At 43.4% G+C, this 15,804-nt stretch overlaps 1 protein-coding gene across 1 annotated transcript in view; it reads right to left on the bottom strand.

Moving 5' to 3' along the window:
- The window catches only part of rgs12b (regulator of G protein signaling 12b), a 124,734-nt gene that overhangs the window by 12,203 nt on the left and 96,727 nt on the right, over positions 1-15,804 (bottom strand). Inside the window, exons 10-13 of the mRNA XM_056279825.1 lie at positions 9,878-10,060; positions 8,633-8,783; positions 7,904-7,998; positions 7,452-7,664 (exon numbers count right to left, since the gene is read on the bottom strand). Of these exons, the coding sequence (XP_056135800.1) occupies positions 7,452-7,664; positions 7,904-7,998; positions 8,633-8,783; positions 9,878-10,060 (642 nt within the window). The remainder of the gene's footprint in view (positions 1-7,451; positions 7,665-7,903; positions 7,999-8,632; positions 8,784-9,877; positions 10,061-15,804) is intronic.

Genomic DNA, 15,804 nt, shown 5'->3' with positions numbered 1-15,804 from the left:
CCTGAGGGGGTGGTGAAATTTTCCTCAGTTAACCATTGACTTACCAGAGCTGCAAGAAGTGCCACAAATTTTATGGGCCAAGGATAAATTTGATGTGGGGTTAGTTAAAGGGGCTTCATGTGACACCCCAAAGCACATACTATCCATGTCAGGCACAATATCCGCTCAAACCAGAGGCAGTAATAGGTATAACATCAGTGTTCAACAGTTTGCTGGCAGCAGGAGTTATTATCCCATGTGCAGACTCACCAGTGAGGACGCCTATCTTTCCAGTTAAAACGATAAGGCCAGAGAACCAGCCAGCAGAGTGGAGGTTCGTGCAGGATTTACAAGCAGTAAATGTAGCAGTGCATGCACAGGCACCTATTTTATCTAACCAACATACAGTACTCTCACAGGTTTCACCTGACAGCATGTGGTTTTCTGTTTGGTTAATGCATTTTTGAGTGTCCCAGTACATCCAGACTCTCAGTATTAGTTTGCTTTCACATTTCAGGGTAAAACATATACATGGACCAGGAATCCACAAGGTTATGTTGAATCCCCAGTCGTCTACTCTCAGGTTTTTCATGCAAGTCTGGAGAATTTACAGCATGGTTGATGATTGATGATCTGTTCACAAAAACAACAAGCTTGTGAGGTTGACACTATTGCACTGCTAAAATACTATCTGGCAGAACATGGCCACAAGGCCAGTCTGAGTAAATTGCAATTTGTCCAGGAAAAAGTCACCTTTCCAGGCATGAGATCACTAAAAATGAATAAACTGAGCTCAAAATGAGTGGGAGCCATCCTCAAAATTCCAAAACCACATACTAAAAGGCAATTAATGTAATTTTAGCATTGACAGGCTACTGTAGACAGTAGATCTGTGACTATGCATCCCTAGAGGCTTCACTATTATCCATTATGCATGGCCATGGACTAAAACCAACTTGTCAATGTGACATGAACATAAGCTGCTAATGCAGCTTTCACTCAACTAAAACAGACTTTGACTACCACGGCTACATTAGGACTGCCCAACCCAGACAGACCAATCACACAGACTGTGGATGAAAAGGGGGGTTTTATGACATCTGTGCTGTTACAAGAGCATGGGGGAAAACAACAACCAGTGTCACATTGTTTCTCAAAATTATACAGTGTAGCCTCTCGATTTGAGAGCAACAACAGCAGCAGAGAAAGCCATAGCTGCATCATGTGACATAGTGGGTTATCAGAAAGTTACACAATTAATAACCCATTCAGTGGCCTCTATTCTGCTAAAGCAGGAAACAACTAATTTTTCTCCAGCTTACTGGCTGAGATACAATGACATTCTCTTATCTCTGGCTAATGTTGAAGTCAAACACTGCACAGCCCTAAATCCTGTCATTCTCCTCCCTATTGCTGAAGACGGCGAGCCCCATGACTGTCTGGCCACAATAGCACAAGTTTGCAGCTCGAGTGGATTTACAGGAAATACCCCTCATTACCTCTGACTATGTATGGAATGTTGATAGATCTGCTAGAAAAAAAAATGAGTCACAGGGGAAAATGAAGTTGGATATGCAATTGTGGATGATCATGACATCATTGAAAGTGTACACCTCCCAGGCCATTTATCTGCACAAGCTGCTGAACTGTTTGCTTTAACTTGAGCTTGCAAACTAGCAGAAGGTAAAAAATTGAATGTGTAAACTGATAGCCGATACGCATTTGGAGTTGTTCATGATTTTGGCACAATGTGGAAACTGCGGGGGGCTTTAACATCTACAGGCAAGCCCATATCACATGAGCCTCTGATGAATTATTAACTGCTATTTCACTCCCCACAGCTATCTCCGTTTGTAAATGTGATGCTAACACTACCAACAATGACCCAGTGTCACAAGGGAATGCTCAAGTGGACGCAGTCACAAAAGCAGCAGGACAACAAAAAAATATATTGCAGAAGCCACCACTGACAGGCTTCTCTAACAGAGCTAGCAACAGCACAGGCATGTGCTAATAAGATGAACAATCTGATATCACCTTGTTGGTGTTGTCCCCACAACATTGTTCCAGGACCATCATTGCAATGGACCAGTTACGTTGTGTTGATGTCATGCCTTTGCGACATGGGGGGAAAAAGACCGGAAAAATACTAAAGCTAATCAAACATAACCTCAACCTCAACCTAACACTTACTTTACCCTAACCTTAACCAACTGCTAACCTTAACCTAACCAATCACTGGGATTAGGTTAACCAATGTTAATCTAATCCCACAACCATCTTTTATCCCGAGTTGTAAAGGCACAATAGTACAACAATGTGATTGGTCAGTTGCAATGATGTTCCTGGAGCAAAATTAATTATGATGTCATAGGAACAACACCAACACAGTGTTATCAGATACACCGTGATAAGATAGAGACAGCAGCCAGGAAAAAGTTGGGTGCACATATGTAAGTAACATATGGCAGTCTGAGGATGGATGTCCTTGTCTGCCTAAATGGGTTTTTTTCCCCTTTTTATGCAAAATTGGCATATGGGAAGGACCATATGTCAAAATTGGGAATGGTGGACACAACGCAGTAAACAAACACTGGTTTATGAGAGGCTTCACAAATTACTCCCAAGTTTTCTTTTCAAAATGTTTACTTCGTCTGATAAATAATGCCACAGGAGGGCAAACCATAAGCCTCTAGCCACCCTCCCTATGACCAACTGTTTGATCACTTGCAGATGGATTTCATTGAATTAACACCATGTGAGGGAAAAAAATATTGCCATGTTATTGTTGATATATGTTATGGGTTGAAGTTTTCCCTACAGGAAAGGCGGATACCTCCACAGTGGCAAAGGTGTTAGTGAGAGAGATTATTCCCAGATGGGGAATACCACAGAAAACCAGCAGTGATAACATAACTTATTTTATATATAGTGCTATTAAGCAACTTTCAACATTTTTAGGTATCAATGTGAGGCAACATTGTGCCCATCATCCACAGAGTGGTGGAGCAGTTGAGAGAGAAAATGGTACAATTAAAAATAAACTGCTCAAATGTTGTGATGACACAGGACCGACATGGATAAAAGCACTACTTACTGTTAGGGCTGATAGCCATGAGAGCATGAGGGAGGGCTACAACAGGTCTATTGCCTTTTGAAATCCTCAAAGGTAGCCCCATGAACACTGGAATGGCCCTTCCCCCACAAAATCAGACCCTCAGCTCAGACCACATGGAAGATGTACTGCAATTAAACAAAATGCCGAGTTCTATTCACACACACATGAAAACAGCAATTCCACAGCCAACGGAGGGTCAGTTGCAAGATCTGAAGCCAGGAGATTGGGCACTGATAAAGGACCTAAAAAGGAAATAAGGAAGCACTGGAGGAACCTCCGCTGGGGAGGACCCCATCAAGTAGTCTTGACCACATCTACATTGGTGTAAGTGGAGGGGAGAGTCGGCTGGACATACACCAGCCACTGCAAGAAGATGCCACTACACAAGACGGACACCCAGGATGAGAGACAAAGAGTAAGAGAAGTAGACATGGCCAGCTCTCACTGAGGCTTAAAAACCTACCAAGAGCAAAGAGTTGCTACGTAATAGGGAAAAGGATTGTTTCATCTAATGGTGACATTAAATGAAATTGATTAGGCGACAGGCATGGGCACAAGTCCATGAATGGTTGGCATCCAGCGCTTTCCTTGTGCCCCCGTCCATAGGGTTAGTGGTTGTGTCAGGTAGGGCATCCAACGTAAAATTTTGCCAAATCAGTATATGGATTGACAAGACCATAATGGATCGGTCGAGGCTCCATACCAGATTGGTCGAGGCCTGCATTAACAACTGCCACCATTGGCACTGTGCCCTCGCAGGGTACCGATGGAAACTATAAAATCCGCTGTGGCGACCCCTGAGAAACGGAATAAGCCAAAAGAAGTATCTAATGGTATCTTATAACACCATAAAGCCAATGCCTGAGAGCAGGCCCTGGCATCCTTTTAGGAGAAAAGGGTGTGGTCTCAGGTGTATGATATGTTGTCTTGCAATAATGACCATTGTGATTGTTGATCCCATCTTATGGATTTTTGATTCTCAACAAGATAAAAATGGTGTAACAATAACCCGTTACATTCTCATTCACCACTTTTCGCCCCCACAACATGCAAAATTCCAAATGTGCAGATGATAGAAGATTAATGTCCTTCTTGTGCAGGTGGGATACCTGTGATAAAGATGATTGCTTACTACTTATTTATCCTACAGTTTATCCTATCCAGCCGAACAAAGTTTATTGGACATGGATAAACGGTATCCAATATCGTGTTATTACATGCAGAACAGACTACTGCACAGTACTAGTCACAGACCAACGTACAGCTGAGAGCTTGAAACCCACTGTTAGCCACTCAAGCCCCTAAACTCCCTCCTATGCATATAAGACACTATGATACCTATAAGGGAAATCTGGCTGTAACTATGATGAAAGAATGGGCCACCGCCCGTAACTTTACTAACTGCTGGATCTGTTCCCTCATTTCATTTTTAACATGTGCCTGCACATTGTTTTTAATGACTATAAACTGAATTGATCTGACGACAATTACTTGCATCGTCTCAAACACCTATGGTAGTTCCAGTACCATTGTCTGCAGCAGACTTTAAGTTATTCTATATTAACCTATCTGACGCTTCCTCAGACTGTTACATCCCAGGACTTGTTCATTATTATTTATCAGATAGTAAAGTGAATGTGCTCTTATTTACCTTATCTTAATTCAATAGAGCATACCGGCCACGCGGTTTAAACCCCGCAGTACTGTGGAAGATATCCAAATTTGAAACCACGACACATGCAATACTTCGGCATTGTATAGAATTCCTGGCCGTGCCCACTACCTACAGCAATGATGCAGAATGTAAGCATAACCGAACCAGAATATACCTACCTTATTGTGGCAGGGGGGTATTCAGCTCCATTGGCTGCCATTTTTAGGGATTTACTGTGCATAATTATTCCAGGCCTATATTCCCTACTACATCTTTGACTTTGTTCACCTGGACTACTCTGCGTGTGCATACCCTACCTGATGTTTCTTTACGTGCACAGGACCCGGGTATAAAATCACAGCAGACATTACTCATAAGACAGCAAAGATAACATTCAGTAGGCAACTCGCATTGCCTGAAAAAGTCTATTTAATTTGTGGTGATCAGGCTTACAGATGTTTTTAAAAGGAAGCCCATAGTTGATGTTATTTTGCAAGCTTAGTGGACTTATTTAGACAATTATCTGTGATACAGCTATCATCACTCCAATGCAAAGCCAAACGTGCCCTATCAACTGCTCAACAAGCGTTTGGCAACTGATATCATCATACGGTACATGTGCAACCCAGGAAGACATCAAGTCCCTATCTATGGTGTTAGAAAGTCACTTGAATATCGCTACAGCCGCCATTACAGCCGAAGCGAGGCGCTTAGATTATGTTGGACATGTACTGACTTAAAATAGAATGGTGTTGGATCTCTTGTTAGCCTTACAGGGCAGGCTGTGTAAAGTGATCTCTGCTGAATGCTGTGCTTATATCACTAGCAATGGTGCTGAAATATCTGAATTGAAACATGATACTGAAGAAGGAGTGCAAGAGTTGCATGCTGTTCATGGATGGGATCCCTTTTCAGAAATGTTTGGCCCCCTGGCATCTGCGAGTGTGTCATTCATCCATACACTAATTGTGGGCATTATTCTGTTTCTCGTTATTGTTTTCATCATTACTTGCATGCGTGGGCTGATCTGTAAACATTGTACTAAGACTGTGCTTAACACTACACAAGTTAACAGGAACAGATATTCTCTAGATCTCTTGGTTCCACCATTGTACAGTGGAGGTGATGATGATGACAAAGATTTTAGCAAGTGACTGAAGGGACCTCACTCGGTCAAGCCTCTGACGGAGTGGTTCTCCTGGACCCTTTCTTCTTATCTGGAATTAGTTTTTTCTCCTTTATAGTTATGCTAATGCTTACTGAGTTAATCATATAACCAAATTACATATGTGTGATATGATCATATAAGCCTCATTTATTGTTATATCATTTAATCACTGATTAAGATTACTTGGGATTAAGTTTGGGCAGCATGGTTCAGGAGGTAGAGCAGGTTTTATAGTGATAGGAAGATTTCTGGTTCAATCCCTGGCTGCTCCAGAGAGCATGTTGAAGTGTCCTTGAGCCAGACACTGAACCCCTCACTGCTCCTAATGAGCAGGTTGGCGCCTTGCATGGTAACCTCTGCCATCAGTGTATGAATGTGTGTGTGAATGAGTGAATGTGAGGCATACATTGCAAAGCGTTTTGAGTGGTCGGTAGACTAGAAAAACCATATAAATACAGTCCATATGTTGAGTTTTTAGATGAGTTTTGGGCATTCACATGGGCTTTTTCCCCAAACGTCAAATCTGTTTTGTTTGTTTTTTTCCTGATGTATTTGCCTAGTGTAGTTTATCATCTGGTCTTTTACTTATCCCTTGTCCAGCATGGGGATGACTATGACTTCTGTCTGACTTGTGGGTTGGTATGAGGTGTGCTGATGTTAATTTGATACATCTCAGTTGGCTTACAACTGACAGACAGGGTTCACAGTTATTCTGTGTAAGGTACGGTCCATCCATCCATCCATCCAACCATCCATTATCCAAGCCGCTTATCCTAATTAGGGTCACGGGATGCTGGAGCCTACCCCAGCATTCATTGGGCGGCAGGCAGGGAAACACCCTGGGCAGGCTGCCAGTCCATCACAGCCCCCCCCACACACACACACACAAACACATTCACACCTAGGCACATTCACCTTACCTGTAAGGTAAGGTGTTCTGCAGAATGTATAGTCATTGTGTGACGTGTTGTTGATTAAAAGTAATCAAAAGGAGGGGGTTGTGAAGGCAATTTATTGATTATATAACCAGTAATGTGAAGCTGCCATATAATCATACATGATATTTGCTAACTTTTAATCCTTAACTATGTGTGACTTATACCATGTTTAACTTTAGTCTATATTGCTTAGATGGATGCTATAACGTGCATAGGTAACAGAGTGTCATAACGTGTCTTCTCCACATGAGCTGAGAGGCCTATTGTCCTCCAGTGTTGACTGTTAGTTGATAAGCAGAGGAAGAACAAACAACTGCCCTATAGTCGCCCCTCACAGGGAGCACACCTGCTAACAATAAGCATGCTCAGCAGTTCTGCTGGAGCAAGGTATAAATGAGGGGTGCTCGCAAGAGAGGGTGCACACTTGCAAGGTTGACTTCACGTGTGCCATGCACATAACCATTATTAAAGTGTGACAATTCCGTGAGAGATTTTTGTCTCGATCCTCATTTATTGTCAGATTGGAATTTAAATAATTACCACGACAAGAATCCTGGTCATATATACATCCTTTCCACGTGTTTCCATATGTACCTTCTCCCCTCCAACCAGGAAGAGGTCCACGGCTGCCAGGTTGATACAGAGCTTCTCACAAAGGTCCAGTAGCAGATCCCTGATCGAAACCCCGGCCCTCAGTGGCACCGAGCAACAGGAACCATCTGGTAGGCTTATGTTACACTGCCTCAGGGGCGCGCTGCCACCTGCACGATCTGCCGACACTGAGCCCATGCTACGGGACAGGTCACCCTAAAGAAAGGAAATTGAGACAGAATAAAAGGAGGGAGAATGACATGATAGACAGGATGTTTAGGAGGTTGAAACAGAGAGAGAGAATGGACAATAATGAGGAGGAAAGCTGATCATTCATTCATTCAAAGCAGATCAATTTAACTTTTAAAGATTAGGAATAGCAGAAGTCAGTTTGCTGACAAAGGTAAGAGGAATATCTGACTCCAGGGATTGGTGATGAATCTTCTCGGACTGACCTCATTCTTCCCCGACGCTGATGGCCCAAGCTCCAGACTAGCTCCAGAGGACAGCGAACCCTGAGATTCCCGACGTCCATTGCTGCCAGAAAAATCTAAGAAAATTACACACCTGTCAGCTGTGTCTCAAAGTTAAGGATCCCTGAAGACACATCTAAAATTACCCTGTAAATCTGAACAGTCTTACCGCAAAGCATTACCCAATAATTTCCCTACAAGGGTTAAGTTTCCTCTTTTCTAAAAATCTAGAGGTCCATCTATCCATTGTCTTAACCGCTTATCCTGCTGCAATTTAAATGTCTCCTTTTTAGAAATTCAAATAGTAAAACATGAAAGATTTTTAATGGAGTCAAACTGAGCACGGAGGTCAAATGATGAATCATCATTGCACAGATATTGTTTAATGCTGTAGGGATAATATGAAAGATGTGGTGGTCCACAACAGCTAAACAAGCATATGTGAAGCAAAGTGTTCAATAATCTACTGCCATGAAGCTAGTTATGATTTTCATATGAGATAGTGCCATGTCTGGTGTGAAATTAATTATCCAAATGATGGACATATGACTGGAAATGGAACTCTTCAGATAAGGACACACACATGCAAGCATGCACGCACACGCGCGCACACACACACACACACACACACACACACACACACACACACACACACACACACACACACACAGACAAACAGGAAGACCGGAACAGCTGAATCTGGTTACTGACTGTAATTGATATCGGCCAGGTCTCGTTTCTTGGGGCCTTTGCCGAAGCTCCTGTTGCGGGACCAAGAAAAGAACATGCCCTTCTTCCTGTCCCCCGAATCCTCTCTGCTGTCCTCATTCAAGGAGCGCCCAGACTTGCTTTTCTTGTCCTCCTACGAGACATACATTAACATGGGTAAATGAGCAAAGACAGTAGAAAAGGTGAAAGAGCAGGTGTATACACCCATGCACACCAGCATACAGAGAGTAACAAGACACAGGCAAGCAGATAAAAGCATGCGTAAAGAATCACACATACAAGTAAACACACATATACGCATGCACCCACACACATGGATAACCATACACACAAACAATAGCAAGTGGTTCAAAAACTGTGCCTTAAAGGAGCAATAGGCGGCCATTGATTTTGGGCAGAACTTAGAAATACTTTCAAATCCTTAAACTGAATTCGACACCGCCCAGAAAGCATCGGGATGCCTCCAAAGCCATGCCCTGAAAACACATGCACACACCGGACACACCAGCTGATTGAAGCCAAAGCATTTCACCTGAGACACGCATCATTTGGGGCAGAGCCGAAATAGCTATACTGAATGGATGTCACACACGTAAGAGAAAACTAACTTTATTTGGTTTTCTGAATTCCTCAGGATCCGGCTCCATTGTTGTAGCAATCACGACTGGCTTGCTAGGTAGCTAGCAGGCAGCCATGTGCTAGCAACCGGCCTTTGTGTACGCGCAACTGTTATGCGCATAACAAACGCGCGTGTCGCTGAGGGTTTGATAGACAGCTCGCTTGTTCCAATCATTTGACTTGGTCGTTCGTGTGATTGGATGTGGTTGTTTTAGCTCCTGCCTCTTACAGGAATGACATATTTTTTTCATGTCGGTGTCAAACGTCTTTTTTTCTGAGTACTATCGATTACTGTCAAGATATAATAAGAAATTTAAAATGTTGCCAAAAATCGGTGGCTGCCTATAGCTCCTTTAAATTTTTATTGACCATTGATTTTTTTTTTTTTTGTAGGGTTATATATCGAAAAAGTTAGAAACACGAGCTGTTTTGTGATTATTACCTCTATATATTTCTTTCCAAAATTTGGTTTGGCTCTTTTTTTATATTTTCTTTTTCTGATACTGTATTTATTAATTTTTTTGTTGAGATCATATTTATTTCTTAATACTACCATGAAGCAACACAATAACTGTCCAAGTGTGTGTGTGTGTGTGTAAGAGTTGTTACCTTCTTAGGTGTGGAGAGGTTTGAGCGGTCAGAGCCGGTGGTACTGTGTTTAGAGGTGGGGCTGCTGGGAATGTGGTAGGGGTCTGGCAGGGGCCTGCCTTCTACCTCGGCCAGCATACACTCCTGGTAGAGCATGGACTTAAGAAACCTTGTGTAGCTGTCAAACTTCATCAGGTTGAAAATCTAGAAAAGACGAGAGGAGTTGAAAATAGAAAATGGGGAAGAAATAAGGGAAGGATGGAGGAGAGGATTTAAAGGAAAAGGTTACAGGTGAAATGAAATAAATGGGGAAGTGAAAGAAGGAACATATTTATCAACAAAGAGCAAAAAAATAAAATGGATGACAATGGAGATATTTTGGAAGAAATTATTAGAAGAGAGACAGGAAAAGAGGAGCAATCCCAAGGAGTGTAAAAAAGAGAGAGAGGGGGAGAGAGAGAGAGAGAGAGAGAGAGAGAGAGAGAGAGAGAGAGAGAATTGAATTTTAAACCAAGTCTTTATTTAACAGAAAAATTTAGACAAAAAGCAGACTTGAAATCCCCCCGAACATAAACAATACTTGTCGAGGTATAAACAATCAATAAGCATTTTTTACAAGCCCAAAAAAACAATCATTCACCGACAACTCAAAAAATAAAAAACAGGTAAGACCTCTTTTATCCAAGTTCTTTAGAAAAGACCAGCTCATCTTTTATGGTGGAACACAGCAGCCCTTTATAACACCACAAGGTTGTGAATGTGACCAGGTCTTTCATTGCCTTGTAGTAATTGAAGTCTACTTTTATCCTGGCCTTGACCATCCTGCAGAACAACAGTTCAACATGACATTCTATACATTCTTTAATTCTCTTTTTACGGCTCACATAGATAGCCATCTTTGCCTGCCCTGAAATAAAATTTAAGAGTTGACATTTAAATTTTACACGTTGACTATATTTGAAACCAAAAATGAAATTCTGTTTGCAGAAACTTTCCCCAGATGATCTAAATAAGCGGTCTAGTAGCAGGAACAGGGGTGTAAGCCTCACACATTCTGAAAAGCAATGAAACACTGTTTCTCTCTGGGCACAATAGGGACAGTTGTCATTCACATTAGGGTCTAGCACAGAAACAAAAGCATTGACCGCCACTATGCCATGCAAGACCCTCCACTGCAGATCACCAGCTTTTTTAATTAACGGTGGTTTGTATAAGCCCCTCCAGACTGGCTTCACATTCTCCCCCAAGCCCAGCTGGGCCCTCCAGGGTGTATCAGTCCGACCACTCAGTTTATCTTTATTCAAGACTTTTACAAGCATATTATACATGGTCTTACCTTTAAGTACATTCAGCCTTTCATTAAGAGCATTTCCCAAATCCAAAAGTGGCCCCATACAATTTTTCAGATCAGGAACAACCTTTAAAACAGGAAATGGATCCTCACAATTGGGATGAGTAGAACCACTGCAGTATGATGTCAAAAGCCCCCATTCTACTGCTGTGAGCTGACCGTTCCACTTAAGTAGTACCCGACTAAGGAGGCGCGTAGATTTCACTCCCAAGTGAGATGCTAGAGTGGCAGCGTTGTCAAGATTGGGCCCAGCCAGCTCCACCACCTGACCCAATGTGACGACCTTTGCCTGGCAGAACAGCTTTGATACCGTGGGTCCAAAGTCGCAGAACGTGTCCATACGCCCACCATACACCACCGGCTCTTTTAGAAGCCAGCTCAGAGAGTCAGAACAGCCCATTCTCTCCTTCTTAAACATATTCCACACTCTCATGAGCCCACGATCAAATCCAGGCAATCCGTTGAGGTCTGAGTTCTTAATAGCCATTAGGAACAAGGGCAGGTCTATTCCGAGTCCACAACACCGTCGAAGTATTGCACAGGCTGCTGGTCGCCACACTAGATCTCTAGGCCCAGTGAGCAATCTTTGAATGAACTGGCGGCGGAAGGCTGCACCCCTGCTGGCCAGATGGACCAGCCCTTGACCCCCCTCATCTTTAGGAAGGTACAGCACACTCTGAGGAATCCAGTGCAAGTTGTCCCAGAAAAAGTTCACCAGCACAGCCTGAATCTTGGCCAGAAGGTTGGTTGGAGGATCAACGCATGTTAATCGATGCCATAGCGTTGATGACACCAGGTTGTTGATTACTAACATGCGCCCCCTATACGACAGTTGTGGTAGAATCCATTTCCACTTCCTAAGACGCCCTTCAACTTTTTCCAAGACATTCTCCCAATTCTTATTTGAGAAGGTGTCATTCCCCACAAACACTCCCAGATATTTCATCCCTCCCCTTTTCCATGTCAATCCCCCAGGTAACATGAGTTTACTGTTCAGTCCCTCTCCTACCATCAGTGCCTCACTTTTTCCCCAGTTTACCCTAGCCGATGATATCTGACCAAACTTGATAACATTTCTTACTAAGACATCAATATCTCTTTGGTCCTTTACAAAAACAGCTACATCATCGGCATAGGCAGAGAGCTTAAAAGTTGTGCCGCAACCAGCAAAAGCAACTCCAGACAACTCACACCTCAATTTATGCAACAGGGGCTCAATGGCCAGGGAGTACAACATTCCAGACAAAGAACATCCCTGCCTGATTCCCCTTTGAACCTTAAAAGGAGCACTCAAACCACCGTTAATTTTAAGTACACTCTCAATGTCACTGTACAAAACCTTGATCGTAGCTATAAAACCTGGGCTGAGACCGAAAGCTTTCATGGTTTGCCACAAGTGCTGGTGTTCAACCCGGTCAAAAGCCTTTTCCTGATCTATGGAAATAAGACCAGTTTCAACTCCCAATGAACTAGAGATGTCCAAAACGTCCCTAATTAATGCAATGTTGTCAGTGATCAGCCTACCGGGCACACAGTAAGTCTGGTCAACATGGATGACCTCCTTCATCACCTTTCTCAGTCTGTTTGCTAGCACCTTAGAAAAGATCTTGTAATCGGTGCAGAGCAAGGACACTGGCCGCCAGTTCTTAATGTCCTGCAGATCCCCTTTCTTCGGCAAGAGAGTAATGACGGCCCTTCTGCAACTCTGAGGCAATCACCCCTCAGTTGCACTATTCCTCAGTCAACAAATCCCCTCCGAGCACCGGCCAAAAAGACTTATAGAAGTCAACAGGTAACCCGTCTTTACCAGGTGCCTTGCCACTTTCCAGACTTTGCAGGGCGTCACGGAGTTCTTCAGGGGACAGTTGAGCCTCGAGGTCTGTATTGAGCGCTACCTCAACCCTTTTTAGCCCATGATAGAATGACTCAGCCCCCAGAACATCCTGCCTGAGCTCGCTCTTATAGAGGTCACTGTAGAACCCTGCTGCGTATTTCAGAATTCCAGAAAAATCTGACAGCTGCACACCAGTGTTAGTACGCAGAGAGTGAATGGTTTTTCTCTGCCCATTCTTGCGCTCTAGACTAAAGAAAAAGTGAGAAGGAGCATCCATATGTGTGGCGTTCAGAAAGCGCGAGCGGACCAGTGCCCCCTGTGCTGTAATACCCAGCAGGCTAGCCAAAGCAGACTTTCTGGATTTGAGAGCTTCTACATGGCCTCTGTCTCCTGTGGAATCTGCCAAATTCTGTAGTTCCACCATTTCATCCTCTAGATCTCTCATAGATCTGGCTATGTCTCTGGTGACATTGCGAGTGTACTGCTGGCAAAACTGCTTTATCTGACACTTGCCAATGTCCCACCATTGCTGCAGAGAAATAAATTCAGACCTTCGGCTCCTATATTGGCCCCAGAAAAACTTAAAAGCATCTCTAAAGTTGTTATCATTTAAGAGGCCTGTGTTAAAATGCCAGAAAGCACTATTTGTTTTAACACTTCGTATGAAAACCGAGCGCTGTACAAGAGAGTGGTCAGAGAAACAAACTGGAAGCATGTTACATTGTTTAAACACATTAAAATGATGTTTAAAACAATAAAACCGATCAAGCCGTCCCATGGATAGTGCGTTATCTTTTAGATGTGTCCATGTATACTGCCTCTGGGTCCCATAAAAAGCTCTCCAAACATCTGTCAGTTCACACGAATTAACCAAGCGTGTGAGCCGACTAAGAGATGCAGGATGTGGTTCCTGATGGTTCCTGTCCAACTTGCAATTCTCTGTACAGTTAAAGTCCCCTCCCAGAAATAAATACTCCTCACTGTCACATTTACTAATAACATCAGATAACACATCCAGAAAAACTACTCTTTCAGGGCCAAAGGTTGGACCATAAACATTTATAAAAACCAGTGTTGCGTTGTCATACTGCGCCCTTACTTTCAGTAGCCGGCCTTCGACTACTTCCTCTACCTCAAGGGAGCATGGCAAAAAATCTCTTGAGAAAAGAATCCCGACCCCACCACTAATATTGGATTTATGACTGAGAATCAATTTTCCAGTCCAATCCCTCTTCCATTCAGTTTCATTATCTGCTGTGCTATGTGTTTCTTGCACAAGCAAGACATCTATTTTCTTCAGCTCAACCAGTTTAAACACAGCAGCTCTTTTCATGTCATCCCTTGCTCCATTCAGATTTAAAGTGCCTAATTGTATATTACACATGAAGAGAGTGGGGCTGAACTGTGCCAGAAACAAGCGTACACTGACCAAAAAGATAACAATACCCAAACGTGTCTTAATCATCATCATGAAGTTGCAGTTTTACCTTCTGTACAAGTTTTTTCAGTCTGAAGACTTCCTGCTCAGTGAATGTGTTCACCTCCAAGTTCCCTGTGTTTTTCATAAAGCATTTAACTGATTCAATAAAAAGCTGCAAGTCTGGAAAATAATTTTCCACCTTGACCGCCCTCAAACCCTTGGTAACCTGCAAAAACTTCCTGATCTTCAGAAAGGCATAGCTGCCTTCTGTGTCCACCTGTGTACGAGGAGAGGAACCTAACTCACACTCACTTTCGTCTGTTCTCTCATCAGACAAAGAGGAGGATGGCTTTTTATCTTTTGAAGCCCTCTTCACTTTAAAATTTTCCTGTCTACCTTCAGTCGGCTTCCTTTTAATTGACTTTTTTGATTTTATTTCATCGTCCAACATAATCTCTGCCTCTTCTTCGAGTACAGACTCTGCCACTCTAACAGCAGTCTGCTGTATTTGCGTCCTCCGACCACCACTCGTATCTGGCCCAACCAATTTGCTATGATCCCTGGTCTCGCTGTTTTCCTCTTCCGTTTCATTCCGTTCAACCTCCCCTACCTGCTCATCCTGGCCATCAGCTGTGACCTGCCCAAGTTCTGTCACCTTCTCAGTGTGCTCAACGGTTTTAATATGCTCAGCCTGTACACCTCCTTCTCCTGCCTGCTCAGTCCGTCCATTTTCCTCATGTTCCCCAGCCTCGGTCTTTTTCTGTGTCACCACCTGGTCTGTTTCTCCCACCCCTCGCTCCCCAGCCTTCTGTCTGCCCTGTGCCGACTCGGCCGCGCCGTCTCCAGCCGGAGATGCGCCGCTCGCGGCGGCATCGGTGGACGAAGGCGGCCCTTGAGGCTCAGATCTACTCTCATTCCTTTCGGGACAAGACCTTACTAAATGCCCCTCTGACCCACAGCCAAAACATTTCATCATACCAGAAGTAACAAATACAATATAATCAAAGTCATCAATCCTGAATTTCAGCTTCAGATCCAAATCCTCTGCATTATTTTTCAAAATCATGAAACCTTGCCTCCTATGGGACACAACGTGTTTCAAGTGAGGAGACTGGCAACCGGAGGAGACCATTTTTATGGGGGACACTAGTTGTCCGTATCTTGCAAGCTCCTTCTCAAAAGCTGCATTTCTCATGAACGGGGGAGCATTGGAAATGGTGATTCTCTTGGCTGGGTTAACCAGCGGCAGAACGGGAGTCAACATGTCCCTAATCACCACACCACTTTCCACCACCTGGTTGACCTTATCAATACTGTCAACAAACATGACTACTGCACCGTTC

The sequence above is a fragment of the Lampris incognitus genome, chromosome 5, assembly GCF_029633865.1.
Source record: "Lampris incognitus isolate fLamInc1 chromosome 5, fLamInc1.hap2, whole genome shotgun sequence".
Taxonomy (NCBI): Eukaryota; Metazoa; Chordata; class Actinopteri; order Lampriformes; family Lampridae; genus Lampris; species Lampris incognitus.
This window is presented reverse-complemented; position numbering and strand designations above follow the sequence as displayed.